The sequence below is a fragment of the Xiphias gladius genome, chromosome 18, assembly GCF_016859285.1.
Source record: "Xiphias gladius isolate SHS-SW01 ecotype Sanya breed wild chromosome 18, ASM1685928v1, whole genome shotgun sequence".
NCBI lineage: Eukaryota > Metazoa > Chordata > Actinopteri > Istiophoriformes > Xiphiidae > Xiphias > Xiphias gladius.
This window is the reverse complement of record NC_053417.1, coordinates 19511869-19529926: the sequence shown is the minus strand read 5'-3', so window position 1 is coordinate 19529926 and position 18058 is coordinate 19511869. Positions and strand designations below refer to the sequence as shown.

Sequence of the window (18058 nt, the reverse complement as noted above, 5' to 3'; positions counted from 1 at the left end):
TCACAGGCACAGGTGCTAACACTGCTTGAGAAGAAAGTTGAACAAAATTAAAACCCTACATTCACATAAATATTTATTTTTATACTCATCATGAATGCGTTATATATTAAATATATTATATTATATAACTGCCTTCACTTAATTGATGAAGAAAAAACTTGCACGGTGTTGTCCATGTTGTTACCAAAGCTTTATTACTAGGATAGCTGATTCTGACAAAAACCCTTCAAGGTTCAAGATTAATTTTATCGTCTCCTATAGGGGAAAATTGTGTCAGATTAAAGGAATTGCTGCAAAAAACTAAACTAAAACAAAACCCAATAACACACTTTAAATGAGAAAACACACAAACACTAGCCTTAGAGAAAAGAGCCAAATTGGTCACCATTCGCTGTTAAAAACTACATAAATTCTACACAATTCTACAAAGCATAAACACCTTAGTTAATAAACTACAAGCAAACAAACACATGTAATTTTAAATGCTTACAACCGCACGACTGGTAAAAAAAAAAAAAAAAATCCAGTTATTTGAGGGCCTCCCTTCCCTTCTATCTATCCTCCAATAGTTGCCCTTAAATAAACTTAACTGATAAAGGACAAATTCCCGGAATCTTCCCAGTGTTCTTGCTCAGACCAAGGACTTGAGCTTTAAACCTGACCGGTAATACCATAACATAAAATGGACTATATGCTAGTTCTATAAAAAAAACTAGTATAATATTTCTGCAGACACCAAAAACTCTCACTGTGCATAGACAGTTTCACTTTAGCTGTAATGTCCAGGTATTGACTGAGATCTGCCAGAAACACTCCTCTCATCCTCAGTCCCCAATATGAACAGACTCAAGTCGTCATATTTCGTGAATAATTGTTTATTTCTTTTATAATATGTGGCTTCAGAGAAGCCGGCCCCAGAGACTGGAATGCTGATACAGGAGCTCAGTCGTTAATACACTTGTTTTATATCTTCATTGGTGTGAGGTAGAAATGTAGGGTTGTGACGAACTTGAGCAAAAACATGAATGTTTGAGTTTCTCAATCTCAATGTTTGAAGAAATACATTTTACATGCGCAGAAAATATTTACATTGTATAAAATTTGAACCATGGGATACTCGATCCAGAAAGCTGAAAAAAAAAAAATTGCTCTGATATCCTCTAATGTGGGAGCTGCTCCTGGTAGATATTTAAAAGCCACAACATTTAAATCAACATTTTTCATACAGCATTTAATAAAATGCACTTAAGCAACTTCTTCATGCACTGCAATGCACTATAAAAATTATAACAATGCTCCTTATTAGGGCAGACAGCGTCAAGATTATAAAACCCCGCTTTTAAAAACAACATGCACTCATTTTAATGAAATTACATGTAAAAGGTCATTTCACACCAGTGCCTTTACAAACAGTCTGTATGGGTTTTAAACCCAATTATTACAATTGGCATTATTTTCAGAAGACATAATCATTGTTAACTTCTTTACATCCCCGTTATCATTCATGTTACTGTGGATGCTGAACCATTATACAAGTGGGTAAGCCAATGCATATCGTCATATGGTCTTTAAGACACTGATGCACTTGAGATTGACTTCCCAGAAGATCTCGTTTTTTTTTTTGTTTTTTTTTTTCTTTTAAATCAGGGAAACCTGCCCAAAAGTACTTTAAGTACACTTAGTATGCAACAAGCAAATTTGTTTACAACAAATTAAAGTTTTTAGAAAACATACAAAACACAAAGTTTCAGTCAGCATCAATTCAGTGGAACGCCACAAAAGCTGATTGATGTGCACTTAGCAGAATACAAATGCAAAACACAAGTACAAAAACAGTAGCATAGCTACACATAAGTAACATTTCTGAACCCAAAATTTTTATGATAATCTAATTCTTGAAGAAATACTTGCCGCTGATAAATACACATAGAAAATGCAGATTGAGAAGAATAGATGTGATGCTAATACGACAGAAGGAAATAACATATAACTGATTGTCATTAAGGGAAAAGTGATGAGGTGATTGCACGGTTTATAATAGCAACATATTCATGATAACCCAGAAAAATAAGTGTACCTAAACATAAAAACACTCCCAAACTTAGACTTTCGGAAATGTCATTCAGTATAAAAAAGGACATGTGGTCAGTTTAACTGGCTAATTTGGCTTAATGAAATGAATGTAAATTAAAACTGAAAGACAGGATAAAATCAGACATTTGTCTCGTTGTAATGAGCTATGAACGGTGTGATAGCCAGTGCATATGAATACTTCTACTGCAAATTAAGGATTGAGCTTTGAGTTAGCTCATGCACCTGACTGAAGTCCTCTTTCCAACTATTATTTAGATTTAATTAGAGTAAAGAACTGTTCATTCATGTCAATTGTGTTATTTTCAAAGTTTAAATAATTACAAATAAATTATACTGAGTCTTTGTTAAAGCCTGATTTCTCAATTTAACAGCACAGTCATTACCCATACAGGATTGTACTGTGACAATGCTTGCAAAAGCCAAACTAAATAAATACTTTACAGCTCCAAGTACACTTTTGAAGTAAATACTCAGATTTACTTAAGTTTTAAGATCAAACTTTTTAAATACAAAAAATTCCAATTACACTTATAAAATTTCTGTTTGTGATACTCAGATTCTGGACTGTGTTTGTTAATACATCCTCATCCGATATCTGCAAATTATGTATGTGATCATCATGAAAGCATGGTGAGGCAAAGATAAGACTACAACAATTTGAAAGGCTTAGGCCAGTGGGTGAAGTTCACATGTAATGAGCTTGAAGTGAGCTAGTTGCAGCTGCAGAGAATTCCTTTTTCATTTAATACAGAGCGGCTGAGTTTAGGTCAGAATCTCAAGATTTCCACACTGCATCAGCTCCATGGGACATTCCAAGGGTCACCCTGGCTCTCCAATGCCAGATTATCTAAATCTACCAGGGATACCTGAATGACTTTGCATCATGCATTGTTAGAAAACAAGGGGCTGCTGCAGGCTTTTGGACTGGGGTTCAACAGCAAAACCCTTTGAGTGACAAAGAGAGTACCACCTTTAAATCAACAGTTCTGAGTGCTGAAGTGCTGGCGCGTCATTCTGTAGGGTCAGAGTCCTGGCTGTTATACTCGGCCGTCTCCATCTTGAGGATGTAGGGAATGATGCTGTCAATAGAGACGTTACCTATTAAGCCAGTGAAGAAGAGCTCCTCGGTGATACTTGAGTTCATGAGGCGCAGGGCGGGGAGACGAGTCAGGATACGGGTCAGCCTGGGGAGGCAAACATACAACAGCTCCAGTCATCCTGATATTTTGTTCTTACTCGGTTGCTTGTTTATTTGCAAATAAGATGTTCTTATAAGCTCCTTGTCTTTTTCCTCAGTGTCAGTCATGGTTTTCAAGAGCCAAATTTTTGTCCGTTAGCCAGACACTTAAATCCTCTATAACCGTAATAATGCCAAGATCGAAAAGCGGCTGATGATACCAACACTAGGGCAGAAAGTGAGAGTAGAGATGCTTGAGAATCATTTATAGATTCTCATGTGTCCATGAGAGTGGACGCATGAGTGGCGTGCCACAGATGAAAGTAAAGAGTAACTTTTCGTTGAGACTGTGATGAATAAAGCATGATAAGCCTCATCCCTGAAGTCTTGTGGTTTACTTTTTTTCTGCGTTTATTTGTCAAACTAAACAAATTCAACTCAATGAACAGTTGATTAAAAGAGAAAAGAACCGGGGTGGGCTGGCCCAACCATGTAGTCAAGTGAGCAAAAGTGCAAGGCACAATTGGAGCCACATAAGACAGCCAGTCGAGCAATGGCTTCAGGTAAGGCCTGCATCCTTTTCTTGTTGACTGGCAACTGAAGGCATTTCTCGTATGTACGGCCTGTTTGCAGCTGGTGCAGCCATAAGGCTCAATACAAATCAGTTTACCAGTACTGCCTGTGCCGTGACATATGGCACATGAAAGCAGTATGTCACTGATGTACCACTGGCTAGCTATATGCCCATGGGCAGTATGTCTTCATGGCAGAGAGGTTGTGTGGCTCAGGTCCTATCTATGTCTTGACATCCTCCCAGATCTTTTTCTTCATCTTCATTTACAACATGTCTGTCCATCCTGGAAAATCACAAATTTGTGATTTGTGATATTGGGCTTCATCTTTATATATTCATTTATTTAATGCAAAAACTGCTATACGTCAGTGGAACAGCAGTGATATACCATGTAGTAGACATACTGTTATCATAGCAACAACATACAGCAGTAACAACTGTCATGGGCCGGGAGTGGTATGTGGCATATGACACTAAAAAAGAGAGTGCCATACCCTTTATGCTGCTGTTCCAGTGAAACAGTGGCATATGTCAATAAAAACTGGTCCATGCCTTTGAGAAGTGGTATCTGTTGGCGGAACATGAGTGATATACAGTTTCTAAGTGGCTTAAGTTGGTCGAACAGCAGTGTCATTCCAAAAACCGACAGTACATATCACAAAGAATCAACATATGCCACTAGAAGAGTGGCCCACCGTCAGTCATTTTTTGATCCTGGCACTGCTGTGCTTTACCGTACTCTGTCAAGGTATAGAGGAATGATTTCAGCTTGCCAATTAGGCAGTAATTAATTAATAAAGTAAAAGTATTATTGTGAAGATTTTACAACAAATAATGTGGAATCACTTTCTACCTTAGAAACCTAATTCACTATGTGTTACTGCTTTGAAATGAGGGGAGGAGGCTGTGCTGCCTGATTAGATTGGAGGTAAAATGTACCTGTATGTGTCATCTGGATAGGTTTTCTGCACGTAGTCCTGCAGCTCCATCAGAGCTTTCTCCTGGAACTTCTCAATCTGCCCGCTGCTGTCCACACCCGGGTGATCTGATGAGTCAAACACACAACTATCACTCCACAAAATACAAATGCAAATACAGGTTGTTTATTCAAATTTCAGTCACTCTTCTATGGTGCTCCTTTCCTTTGACTTTTAACAGTTATAATGTCTATCGCTACATTGATTATGAAAATCAGACACTCCTCTTAGCAGACTCACCAGGGCTGAACAACACTATAGCCTTCAGGTAGGCATATTCGTAGCTGTCAGTCTCCAACCTCGTCATGCTGTTACAGAACTCCTGAAACTTCCAGATATGCTCCATCACCTGCTTCACCCTCTCCCCTGAAAGTTTGTCTGAGATGGAAGAAAATGCCCAGTTTAATGTATCAACATCTGTAATTTACTTATTTTTTTAGTTGTTTGTTTTGACATAATGCATAACTGCCTCATTAAGCCAATAAGACAGCAGATGGGAGATGCATATATTCTCCAATTTACGTCGAAATTCTATCTGGTATCTGAGCTGTCATGTATGACATATGGACAAATAAAGGAATCGTGCTAACTCGGGCTTATAAATGTAATCCTGGAAATGTAACAGCAGGGTGGTAAAACACATAATATCTCAAAGTTTCATCATTATGTATTCAACAATGGCAACGATGTCAAAAGTGCCTGACAATTGAGTGAAGCAATGGGAGAAAACTTATCTCACCAGCAGTTTTTCTATTCTTTAGGCCTATTCTGTTACAGTAACAACTTTAAATATCACATTTCTTCTCTCCTGTTTATATGCGTTTGTCCTACTGTGAAGTGATGACGAGGTCTGCGGTCCATACCATCCTGGATGCTGCTCTGAAGGTGGTTAATGATGGCAGCGAGGATGGTCGACAGGTTCATCACATGAGCGCACTGAGCAAGACCCAGAGTGAACAGCTCATTCCAGCAGGCTCGCACCAGACTGGTGTTTGCCTCCTGACTGAAAAAGACAGAGACAAAGAAGGAAAGACGGGTGCGAGCTTAGAGATAGCATTCCTGTAGACTTCACAAGATTATATACTGTAAATAGATACGAGCTTGCATGTTATTTCCCTAGAGTGTAATTTAAGCCTTCATGTGTAATATACATTCTCACCCGAGAGCTGAGAAGGCAGGGATTGAGCGTGCCCAGTGCATGGAGAGAAAGAGAAGCCTTGATGCCGACTCACAGATGTAGTGAACATTCAGATACTCTGGCATGGGGTTGGGCATGGTCAGCTAGAGGAAAGAAGCAAAGTTAGAGATGGAGGACACAGTAAATGATATTCAGGGAAAAAAAAATATTTTAAAAGTATCTGATAAATGACTACCAACAGATGAATGCCTAGGAAAATAAAAAAATCTCTTAATTGGGGCGCCCATGGTACCACAAGGTTTAAGGAGCATACTGCAACTGCAACGTCAACAATTTGACTACTGCCCAAAGGACACTCATTGCATACCATAGACTGGAAATGTGGGAAGAGAGAAGGGGTTTCTCCCCACATTTCCTGTCTCTAATTTTACTACTACTATCAAATAAAAAAACGCCAATCAAAAAAAAAAACAAAACTTAAAAAAAACGATAAAACTATGTTTTAACAGAGTTATACACCACTGTGTGGTCAATATACATACATGTATGTATTGCTCTTCTCTTTGGCATTATACTCGTGTGAGTAAAGACTTTAGCCATGCCTTGAATTCTCTTAGGATCTTCAACAAGTGTGTCAGTTATTTTGGCCATTAGCTTTATGAGTTGACTCCACCCACCTTAAAGCCAACATGGCTGTCAGTGAGCAGTGGTCCCTCCACCTCAATGATTGGGGTCTCCTGGTCTCGACCAATCAGCTGGATCGTTGTTCCACCGACACACTGCGACTTATCTGCCAGACTCTGTCCGACCGCTACTTCAGGTGGGTTGAAGACTTTGGCCAGGGTGTCAAAGGCACTTTTCACAACACACACACACACACACACACACACACACACACACACACACACACACACACACACACACACACACACACACACACACACAAATTTTAATTCACTGATTTAAAATTGAAGTCTGCAACATAAATATATGTTTCTTTCTTGTATACACATCATTTTATGCATACCTGAGTGACAAAAAAAGGTACAAACATCCCCACACTTATTTTCTTTGCATCAAGTGTATAATCTAAGCTTTCAGTCACTCTTTACTTAGCATCCAGCACCTTCTTTGGTGGTTTTGCTGTGTAAATAAACAATGAAACTCAAACTAATAACTAATCAAAATAAAATTTTATCATGTAAATAAAATGAGAAAAACAAAATGACTAAATTGAAAATACAAGATAATCTATATATTACTATCTAAACTGCCCAGAGTAATATTAGTGGTAAAATCATTGCAGATGTTACAACCCAAAACTTTATGCAAATGACTTGCATTAAATATTTGCTAAATATCAAAAAGAAAAATAAGGTAAATGTATACATTTATATTTTTTTTATTTATATACCCCCTCATTTTTAAAAAATCTGAATGCCAGTTTGAGTTGGTTAACTGTGGCCTTCTAAATGGGTAAAATGATACTTCATTAACTTGAACTTTTTTTTAAATTAATTATACAGAATACATTACACCTGAAAACACAAGTAAGAAGGCAACCCTTGAGGAATTCCTTGTTGCATCTGTCATTTTAACTTTTTTTGTAGTAGAGACAAACATGTCCCCTTTTAAATACTCTGCTTCTATAGAGGCCACTAACTTATAACGTGATGCCGAGTCAGACCTAAGAAAAAAAAAAAAGAAATTGCAGAGGGCCTGTTAAAGTGAGTGATGAAACATTGCTGATACCTCTGACAAACACATTCCCCTCCTCTCTGTGCACTGCTGACTGACCGTGTTATCTCGCTGGCAGATTGCTCCTCATGTTGGCCGTCTGAGGTGTCCCCATTGTTTATGTTTTCTTTCAATGAGTCACTCAGGTTGGCCAGTGATGTCACCACATTGGCTAGTGTCCCCAAATCCCCATGCCCAGACTCAATCTGAAGACAAAAGAAACAATGCAGGTAATTTTACATCATGTAGGCCAAGATCGCTTGCCATTTGATCCATTCTAGACACAAAATATTCAAGAATTATTGTCATGCGATGAAAAGGTATGTCAAATGCTTTTTAAAATACATTGAAAGGCTAAATGAAGACTGAATCTACTCTAAATCAGTGGAAAACAGTAAAATCTAATCTGGCATACAGTTTTCTGAGCAAAATTGTAAATGGTACTTATATTACAAATAGCACAAGGAAAAAGGCAGCAGACCAGAGTAGACAGATGTTATATTTACTGTATCTGCAGAGACATACGTACCTTTGAGTCAGAGGCCAGCAGCAAAGTTCCATCACTTTGGATGACTGGCTGCTGGATGTTAACCAGCATCCCCTGCTCCAGCAGGCTGGATCTGCACATGACACAGAGCATCATCAAAATCCAGTTCACATAACATCAATAGCTGAGAAATAGAACAAAGCATAGAGCCCAAGCCTGAGGTTTGTGTGAAGTCCTGATTCCCACTGACCTGGAGCCATCTGTCTCTGTATCAGAGATAAAGGTTGGTGTGGCGATGAGCGGACTATTTAGGTCTTTACGAATGTAGATCTTTTGGGTGGAGGCAGCACAGTTGGCATGCTTCTCTCTGGGCACTATATCGATGGGTTTTCTCTCACTCTGGACAGCTGAGGACAAACAATAAGCAGACAAACCCAAATTACCTCTTTTCTAATGGTTATAAGTGAAAGGTTATAATAATAAAATTGATCCCAGAGGAATGTTCTTTTTGGTCGCTCCCTCAAACGCACATCACCATAGATAGACAGACAGAGTAATAATCCCAAAGGGAAATTGCAGATTCTACTAGAAATTCAGTGTCTTGCTGAAGGACACTTCAGTGTTGCTGCAGACACAAGGTCCTTTCATTTTAATTGGTTAAATGGCATTATCAGGGTGTTTCTGCAGTATTCACCAAGTTAGATTTTAGACTTTTCAAGACTTTTTTAAAACAACAGAGAATGCAATTTAATGCCTTTTTCATGTTTGTAGTGGTCAAATAATGTCAGGAAACCAATAGGGATAATAAGGTTTACAACTATTTAATGAATATATTAATTTATTGACTTTTATATCACATTTTATTCAGTACTTCCCAGCTATATATAACAATAATTTCCAGTAATAAAATTAATTTATTAACATGAGCTTTCTGTGGCAGAAAATTGATGGATGGATTAAACAATTAAATATATAAATTAATTGATCAATTAATTAATTACAGTTCCTCGTCACTGTAGCTAGCAAGAGTCACAGTATGGCTACAGATCTGATGATGATGAGTGAAAGCCTATTGCGTAAATAATCCACTGTCACAAGTAGTCTCATTTGTAGGTTATAGATGCATGATGTCTCCCAACAGGAAGCAAACATTAAAAAAAAAAAAAAATTATAACCTAAGTTACTGTCTACGGCAGGCAGGAAAAAATATTCAAGACCTTTGTAGATAAAACACAAGACTTTTTAATACCTTCTAAGGATTTTTTAGGGGAGCTTAGTTAACTGTTATCAAGATTTTTCGAACAGATACCAAGATAAAACCTGACCTGTTTTTCGGAGAGGAACTGTATTTTTTTCTCCATGTATTGTGTAATGGATTAGGATGCAAACTCACACTCAGTCTTCATCCCCATGTTAAGGCATTTCCGCAACCGACAGAACTGGCAGCGATTGCGGTGGTGTTTGTTGATGATGCAGTCCTGTTTGCTGCGGCAGCTGTAGGTCAGGTTCTTCCTCACGCTCCGCTTAAAGAAGCCTTTACATCCCTCACAACTGACTGCTCCATAGTGACGTCCTGAACACAGAGAAAACTAGTGTCTGAGTCACTGTGTGTGCGTGGGTGAGATTGCTGACACTGTGAAGCTAAACATACAGTGCTATTGGATTTGACATCAGGATGCATCAGTCAAAAGACATACAAAAGATCACATCTTCAGGTAATGCAGTTATAAGCTTTAGTACCTGAAGCCTTGTCCCCACATACCACACAGTACTCCACTGGCTGCGGTCGGCTCAAGTCCCCCGACTGCCCTAACAACCGTTCCATTGACACTGGATCTGTGACGATCTGAAAAGCAAAGTCAAACACAGGCCACTTAGTCTGTGTCTCACCTTAATGTCTGTATCATACTTATAACAATGTCTGAAATTCTGACCATAAATGGAAGAATCTTTGTGTCTGTCTGTCTGTATATCTACTTTCTGAACAACCGCTCATTTGATCAACCTCAAACTTTGCAGGTGTATTGCTGAGGACCCAAACACATGCAGTGTTGACAGTGAACAGAGTTTTCTCCATTTATTTGAAACTGCACTTGCTGTTACCATGATGATCATGTTTTCTTTTGAATTGAGACACAACAAGGGCGGTCTTGCATACAACAGCAACTGCTCAGACAGAAATTTTTTATTTCAGATATCTCAAGAAGTGACACACCAATCTGAGAGATAGAAATCTTTGAACAGACAATGAGAAAATACCACTGATAGCGATAACAATGACCTTTAGAGCGATTCTATCAGCCTTTGGCTCCAAGAAGGGCTGAGCAGCTGAAAGGCCGTGAAATAGAAAACTAGGCTCTAGGTACCCAGGTCGAGGTGTTGAAGGCTCACCTCCAGAAAACAGAGCAAAATAATGCCTGTCAGGAGGAGAATGTGAGCTCTCTACTAGGCTGGAGACATAGACTAAGGAGATAAGGTGTCTGTAAAAACAGGTAGAGCATCTTATCACCGAGATCTAGAAGGAGCAGACCTGGATACTGGAGCTAAGTGAGCAGTTGCAGCAACAAAAAGACACCCATCAGTACCAACTCGAGAAACAGGTCTCATGTTGACAGAGTGAGAAAGGATCTGGAGCTGATCCAGGGACTGAGGAGCAAGAAGGCCTGAAAGCAAAACTGGAGGAACTCACCTCAACCAACCTCGAGCTTGTCACCAAACTCAAGGTTGACCAAGAGGGCAGTCAGGCCATCCACAGAAAAAAAAATAAGAATCTGGCACTTCCTGGGTTTGAGGAAGAAGAACAAGAAGAGGCAGGAGAAAGAGTCCACAATCCACCAAGACTCCAAAGTCTCAGTGGCTCAGTAGCCTTATTAAACACTGTTTAATGAAGCTGCTGAGTGGCCCAGTGGCAAAGTGCTATGTCTTCATGTTCCACAGGAAGGAAAATTAAGTTCAGGTGAAATACACACCGTAAATTGCCCCCCATCCATCGACTTTAAAAAAAAAAAAAGTCCCCCTACAAAAAATTCAAAATAAAAGTCCTGTGTAGCAATATTTTGTAGTAGTGTTATTTGGAGGAACGGTTCTTGACAATAATCGAAAATACAAACCTAGACAAACCTACTACATTAAACCCTACACAACCATCCAACTGACAGAGGGTTCTACGATATTACAATTGTGTTATGGATTGTGTCACAGGAATTTGACATCATGGAATATTGCACTGTGAAATCATAAATTAATGGCAATGCATTAGTATTACAAATGCTCTGCAACCATCAGTGACAATGCAAATTACGATGATTTATTGTACGAATCCCATGTAGAGTAAAATACATATACAATACAATACAATATATGCTGTCACCAATTAATTTGAACTCTTTCGTAGTGTTAACAGTCAACACTAAAAAATACAGTATGTTTCATTTAACACTTATGGAATTGATATTTCAAAACACTACAAAGGTTTTAGGTGAAAATGACTCCAAAAAAAAAAAAAAACACCATATTGATTTCTACAAATGTCTTAGTTTTATTTAACATACCCAAACCTCCATGCTGCACGGATACTTATTTGTGTAACAAGTTGCATTTTGAATGTAATCATGTTACAGCAAACATTTACATTTAAAGTTAAACTGCTATTAGGGCAGCTTAACAGTTGGAAAATTGTGTGGTCAAATGGAATATATATCATATTCATATATGAATATATTTCATCATATTTCAATAAAGAGGAATTTGATGATCTTTGTCCATGAGAAATCAATAACGAATACCTTAAACATGGATGAATTTGTTTGAATTTTTGTGGATGGATGGAGAGATAGATAGATAGATAGATAGATAGATAGATAGATAGATAGATAGATAGATAGATAGATAGATAGATAGACAATAAAGACATGGATATATGAGTTATAGACTGTACATTCACCTTTGGGATACTAGTAGTGACAAATATCAAGACCACAATATTGCCAATAGCATCATCACACTATGTACCAGGGGTAAAACTGTACCTGTATCCTTCCTGGCATCAGGCTGTCTGCAGCAGTGAAGATGAGTTGCTTAGTGTTGTGGCTGTCTGGAGAGGCCAGGATAACCTTGCCTGCCCCTGAGCCGTCTGCCGTAGTTAGAATGAACTGCTGCTTAGGAGCACTGGACGGGTTCATCGCTGTTACTATCTGGATCTTCTGACCTGTCTGCTGGTCAGTTACAATCTGAGGGTAATCGAGATAGAAGAAGGAGAGACACAAAGTGAGGGAGATGGAAATGAACATACACCAATGGTGGTTGAACAAAAAAAAGAGAAGAGAGTGACATTGAAGATGGGAGAGCTTAGTCACATGTCAACTTGTTAACTGCTGCTGCTAATGCACCAAAAGAGAACAACATCAGGTAGGAGCAATGTCACACTCTCTGAAGCCAAATAAAGAGTACAGCGGTTACCTGTATACGCTGTGGTGTTACGGCAGGCTCAGTGGAGATGACCTGAAAGCGCTGTGGAGACTCACTCATCACTGAGTCTGATGGAGAGGATGACACCTACAATTTTTAAAACATTTTAACACAGTTAAACACGTGCAAATTGCAATCAATACAATCAATATGTTTGCAACACAAATATATTTCAATCGAGTGTATGTAAAGCATATAAATGTTATTATAAAACACTTTTACAAAAATACAACAGGGAACTGTCTGGAGAGGTTATGTCTCTATGGCAACAAATAAAGGCAGCTTTTACTAACCACACAGCCAGAGAGAGTAGCACGACAGTTTTTTTTGTTAAAAAAAAAAGAAATACTTCATATGGCTTTATATGGAACAACTCAGACAGCCAGGAAACTGTACATCATGACACTCTCACTCTGTACACTCACCTCTGCCTCGTGCTCAGAATCCACTTTCTGCTGAGAGAGCAGATTCAGGTTGGTTGTCATGATGATGTAAGGTCATTAGTGAGGTCTGTTTGGAAAGATGCCACAGACATTAATCAACCAGAACCGTCACGGAACAGCAGGATAACACTCTGACATTTTTATAAATATAATGTTAATGCTGGAGCATCATAGAAGATGCATTATGACATTAAAATTAAAAGTTCTGATTTAGTAGGGACATTTTGTCTGATTTATGTGACTTGCCTTGGCTTGGATTACATTGTTCTTATTTATTGTTAGAAACATATGATCAATTATGAGAGGTACTGACACAAACACCAAAATTGTGCTTCCATTTGCAAAACACCAAATGCATGCTCCAGAAACTTCTCAAAACTCTTCATGCAATCATCAACGTGACATACTGGTGTCTAAAAATAAAAAGGCTGTCACAAAAAAACTCTACATTCAAGACAGAAAAATGAAAAACAACATTCTTTTTTAACGCAAAACTGAAAATAAATTAAAGCTGTTATAATCTATATTTTTCGCAATAAAAATGTATCCAATGACAAAAACAAAACAAACAAACAAAATAAAACAGTTGTTGCAGGTTTGAAAAAATATTTTTACCAGTCTGTCTCTTGATCCATATCTGTTTTTTTTTTTTTTTACATTTTTCATCCAGATCACAACTACTGAAGTATTCTCCATGGACAGAACCCTTAAACAAAAAAGTTTGCGTGACAAATCCAGTCTTGGCATGACTACAGTGATATCATCACAGGACAATGCAATGTGACTGTGACCTGAACATGAGATATGTGTTTCACTGAAGGAGAGAGAACACTGATAACCAGACTGCACTATAGTCTGTGGGATCCTCACATTTTCTAATATGATACTGTAACACCAGTGGACAAATGATGTCCCTCCATAGAAGTGTATCACCTTTTATATACACTACATCCTACCTCACAGCTGCTCTCCCTACTCTCTTTGCTTCCATTTTCTTCAGCAAACAGCAGGAAACCAACATGGTTTCGTGCCGCAGGAAACCACCTGTTCTTTTACAAGTGATTTCATACTGATTATTAAGTCAAACGTTTTGTATCTCTGCATATTCACACATAGAGAATGAGGTGACACCTCAGAAAAAGATTCCTTTTCATTGGAGACAACATTGAGAGTACTGCAAGCAGAAAACTCTCAGATGAAATCTGAATTCAGTGTCTATACTTTTGTTAAATGTTTTGCAAACGGTGCTTCCTATGTGACAGTGAAAAGCCAAGAGAACTATGTGAAAAGAACCAGAAATGATTAAAGGTTAGGGGAAAACAGTTGGAGTTGTGATCATAACCTTCCTGCCTTTGCAATCTTTAAACATAAATGACAGAAGTGCGTCAAAAAAGTGCACAAAAACTGTATTGAAGTACTGTCTATACTACTGTATGCAAAAGCTTGGCCAACCCTTGGCAAATTACTTATTTTATTGATTTGTGAAGTGAAAAGAAGTAAATACAACCCCTGCAGCAAACAGACATTAATAATGAGCTATTCTTCAAATGTCAATGGACTATTACTTTTTAATTCCTTAACTTAAAAAAAAGAAACAGAAATTGTGGCATGTGCAAAAATGTGGGCACCCTACTAAGTCAGTTCTTAGTGACCCTCCCCCTCTTCGCAGATATCACAGCTTGCAAACTTGTTGTAGCCAGCTAAGAGTCTTTCTATTCTTATATTTAGGAATTTTTACCCACTCTTCACTTCACCTCAGGTTCTGAGATATTTGTAGGCTGTCTTGCATACAAGACATCCTACAAATATCTACGAGACCATCCCATAGATTTTCCAATGTTGTGACTTGATGTTCAAGTCAGGGGACTATAAGTGCCGTTCCAAAAGCTTAGTGGTGGATTTTGAGGTCGGCTTTGAGTCACTGTTCTGTTTTAGAAGTCTGCTGCCCCTTGTCAGCTTCCCTTTCTAGAGTGACTGAATGACTTCTACACAAATCTGTTCATATTCACTTCCCTTTATCTGTGCCATGCTTCCTGTGCCACTTGACACAGTGTGCACAAACTTCTGCCATAATTACTGTTTAACTTTTTTCTATTTTTAAAAGTAATAGTGCATTAACATTTGAGAAAGACATTTTAAAAATGAGCCTGTTTATTATAGGGGTTGTATTTACTTATCTTCACTTTGAAAAAATCAACAAAATATGTAATTTGCACAGGGGCACCCAAATTTTTGCATCCATCCCATTTCAATACAATTTAAATTTAATACAACCCTTACATTGTCAAAATAAGGGCAATAAATATCACCCCTACACAGTTTGAAAACCTGTGTATTAGCCACCCATCACCACACTGCATTTTGGCATCTTCCTTGGCAGGATAAGGTGATTGCATCTAGGGTAGCGCTTAACAATTATTTACATCATTGTTTATGCTGATTTTATTGACTAAAAAGGTGGTGCTTTCAAATGTCTTGTTTTAGCCACCCAACAGTGCAAAACCATAGATATTCAGTATCTATGTGTACAATATGTGTCAAAGAAAAGCAGAAAATCCTCATATTTGAGAGGCTGAAACAAGAATGTTTGAGAATGTTTCATTATCTTTGCTTTGCATTATCTTACTCAAGGGATTAACAGATTATGAGAAGAGTTGCCAATTATTTTTCTGTCAATCAACTAATCAGTTAACTGACAAATCGTTTCAGCCCTAATAGTATTTACTCCTTCCATCATTCACCTCTCTGGACTTTCCATTTTTTTCTCTTTCGTTTTTTATCTGGGATTATATGAAACAATACACCAACAGCATTGGTGAAAACTGATTAATGTGCCTGCAGTGCTCTACAAGCTCAGGGACCTAAGGGGGCGGCATGCGGCTTCATATTTTTTTTTTACTGATTGGCGCAACACAATGTCCATCGATAACTCCTTCCCATAACGCATCACAATACAGAACAAAATGGAGAATCTGGCAGTCAGCCAATAACACTGGAGACGAATCCTTATGATAAATATATTAGTGACATTTTCTTCCCAGACAGTGCAGTGGCCGAATGTTCGTGTGTTGGTAGTATACGTAAAAATGCAGCTTTGGTAAATAAAGTCATAGCTGTTTCAGCCCACTCCTGTCCCCGGGATGGCAAAGGTAAAAGGGTCGAGTTCATCTGCATCAGCTACATCTTTCCAATGCTAGCTGTTTGAGCTAACGCTAGCTTAGTATGAGTAAACCAAACAAGGGCTGCACCAAGAGTCGACTCTACCCGTCTCTCCCCCTGGATTTGTCATTTTGGCATGCATAGATTCATTCAAGTTAAGTCGACAGGGTTGCCACATGTCCACAATTAGTTTAATTGTCGGTAAAGAACATCCGCGTAGCCCAGCGTCCTTGCCCGGATCCCGAGTTGCCGGAGACGGGCAGGAAGGGAGCTCTGCATCGGCTAGCTAACAAGCTAGCCGGGTGATTAGCTGCGCTCTTTTTTATCATCCGGTATCTCAGAGAGCTTCCAACGGTTTTCAGTCCGGGACTGAGACTTACCTCCGGGAAACGGCGGTCGCGGAATTAGGACGCTCTGCTATTTTATAAAATATTTGTTTTGGTTTTCTTCTGTTAAAGGTCATAGTTCGTGACCCCGCACCGCCGGCGCGTTGATGATGGTTGAGGTTTTTTTTTTTTTTCCTCCTTCCTCTCTCGCGTCCCCGTGCCCCCCACCCGCCCCCTCCGCGCGAGCCAGACAGCACTGACGTCACCATGTCTGGGGACTTTGTTATGAAGTTATAAACAGTTGTGGAAGAGGGATTCAGATCCTTTACTTAAGCAAAGGCTCCAATGCAGCGATGGAAAAATGAAAACTGTGATGGGAATACTTCACAGTGTTTTGACATTTTATTGACAAAACAGTTGATCAGTTAATCAGGTACCGATTAATCCACAGTCAAAGTTATTGTTAGTTGCAGTGCCAAAAATCAAATTCTTCTCTAAAGCAGACCTGCCTGTTGATTGCAACAGTGTCCAGAATGACACCCAAGCATTTTTTTTTTTTTTTTTTTTGGTGTCATTGGGTATCACTGCTTTTCTGTGAGAGGTCACATGATAAAAATAAAATATCTTAATGTTGGACACTGAATGTGTGTCGTTGTCTGTGTAAACACCAGGGACGATGATGGAAATAAGACCCGGACTTTATCGTTCTATCCCTGGCAATGTTTGATACATGGTACTATTTTTGCAGATGTATTGTAGTGTCGTCAGTAAATCTAAACCTTTAAAGGTTGGAACCCACTGCTTTAATCCCTTAACAATGTGTTGCATTTTATATGCTTGTCATACAATCCTGATACAATCCTGATATGAAAAGTAACCAGTAACTGTAGCTGTCAAATAAGTGTAGTCGAGTAAAAAGTATATTTCAGACTGAAATGTAGTTGAGTAAAAATATATTGTAACAAAAAATGGGAAATACTCAAGTAAAGTACAGGTACCTCAAAACTTTACTCGTACTTAAGTACACTACTACTAGTTATTTTCCACCACTGATTATGTCATTAACACGGTGAAAGAAAAGGGTAAAAATAGGATGTATTAAAGACAAACTCAAAACCATTGTTTCTCTATCATTAAAGTCTCTCTGGTCTGTTGTCTTCAGTGAAATAGAGTAAAGCTCGGGAAAATTGTGCACTAATTACAAAGAACTTAACAGTGACTTTGACAAATGTTCTTGTATATTATGAATGCTATAAATGTAGATGTTTTTAATTACAACATTACAAGTATGTTTTTTTTGGACTGAACAAGTAAAGCATCAGCCACTTTCATTTCTTTCAGTATATTTACTCCTTTTGGATTGAGCTTTGTGACATGAGCGCCACTGAATCTTTTCCGTGCTTTGTTTTATTTTGAGAACAACATGACTGTAGTTGTTTTCAATTTTTAAATTATTTTATTTATTTATTTATGGCATGA

The 18058-nt window shown here is 38.3% G+C and overlaps 1 protein-coding gene across 2 annotated transcripts; it reads right to left on the bottom strand.

The window, feature by feature from the left end:
- Nucleotides 1-561: 561 nt before the first annotated feature.
- On the bottom strand, nucleotides 562-16747 carry nr2c2 (nuclear receptor subfamily 2, group C, member 2). 2 transcript variants are annotated; one of them, XM_040153346.1, is made up of 15 exons: nucleotides 16634-16747; nucleotides 13077-13161; nucleotides 12643-12738; nucleotides 12213-12413; nucleotides 9925-10030; nucleotides 9578-9757; nucleotides 8435-8591; nucleotides 8227-8317; nucleotides 7758-7903; nucleotides 6638-6815; nucleotides 5982-6103; nucleotides 5686-5825; nucleotides 5063-5200; nucleotides 4785-4890; nucleotides 562-3278 (listed from the first exon to the last, which is right to left on the bottom strand). In XM_040153346.1, exons 2-15 carry the CDS (start codon nucleotides 13134-13136, stop codon nucleotides 3104-3106), a joined length of 1896 nt encoding a protein of 631 aa, XP_040009280.1. In that variant the 5' UTR covers nucleotides 13137-13161; nucleotides 16634-16747; the 3' UTR covers nucleotides 562-3103. The 2 variants fall into 2 exon arrangements, with proteins under 2 accessions (XP_040009280.1, XP_040009281.1); XM_040153347.1 differs by lacking the exons at nucleotides 562-3278; nucleotides 4785-4890 and having other exon boundaries at nucleotides 5069-5200; nucleotides 5654-5825.
- Nucleotides 16748-18058: the final 1311 nt, after the last annotated feature.

Bases quoted from the DNA above. Each gene is read 5' to 3' on its own strand.
- nr2c2 (XM_040153346.1), bottom strand. From the start codon at position 13,136: ATGACAACCAACCTGAATCTGCTCTCTCAGCAGAAAGTGGATTCTGAG. The intron at 9,758-9,924 runs GTACTAAAGCTT...CTCTGTGTTCAG, and splicing joins ATGTGGGGACAAGGCTTCAG to GACGTCACTATGGAGCAGTC. The intron at 5,201-5,685 runs GTATGGACCGCA...CTTCCATCTCAG, and splicing joins TCAGAGCAGCATCCAGGATG to ACAAACTTTCAGGGGAGAGG.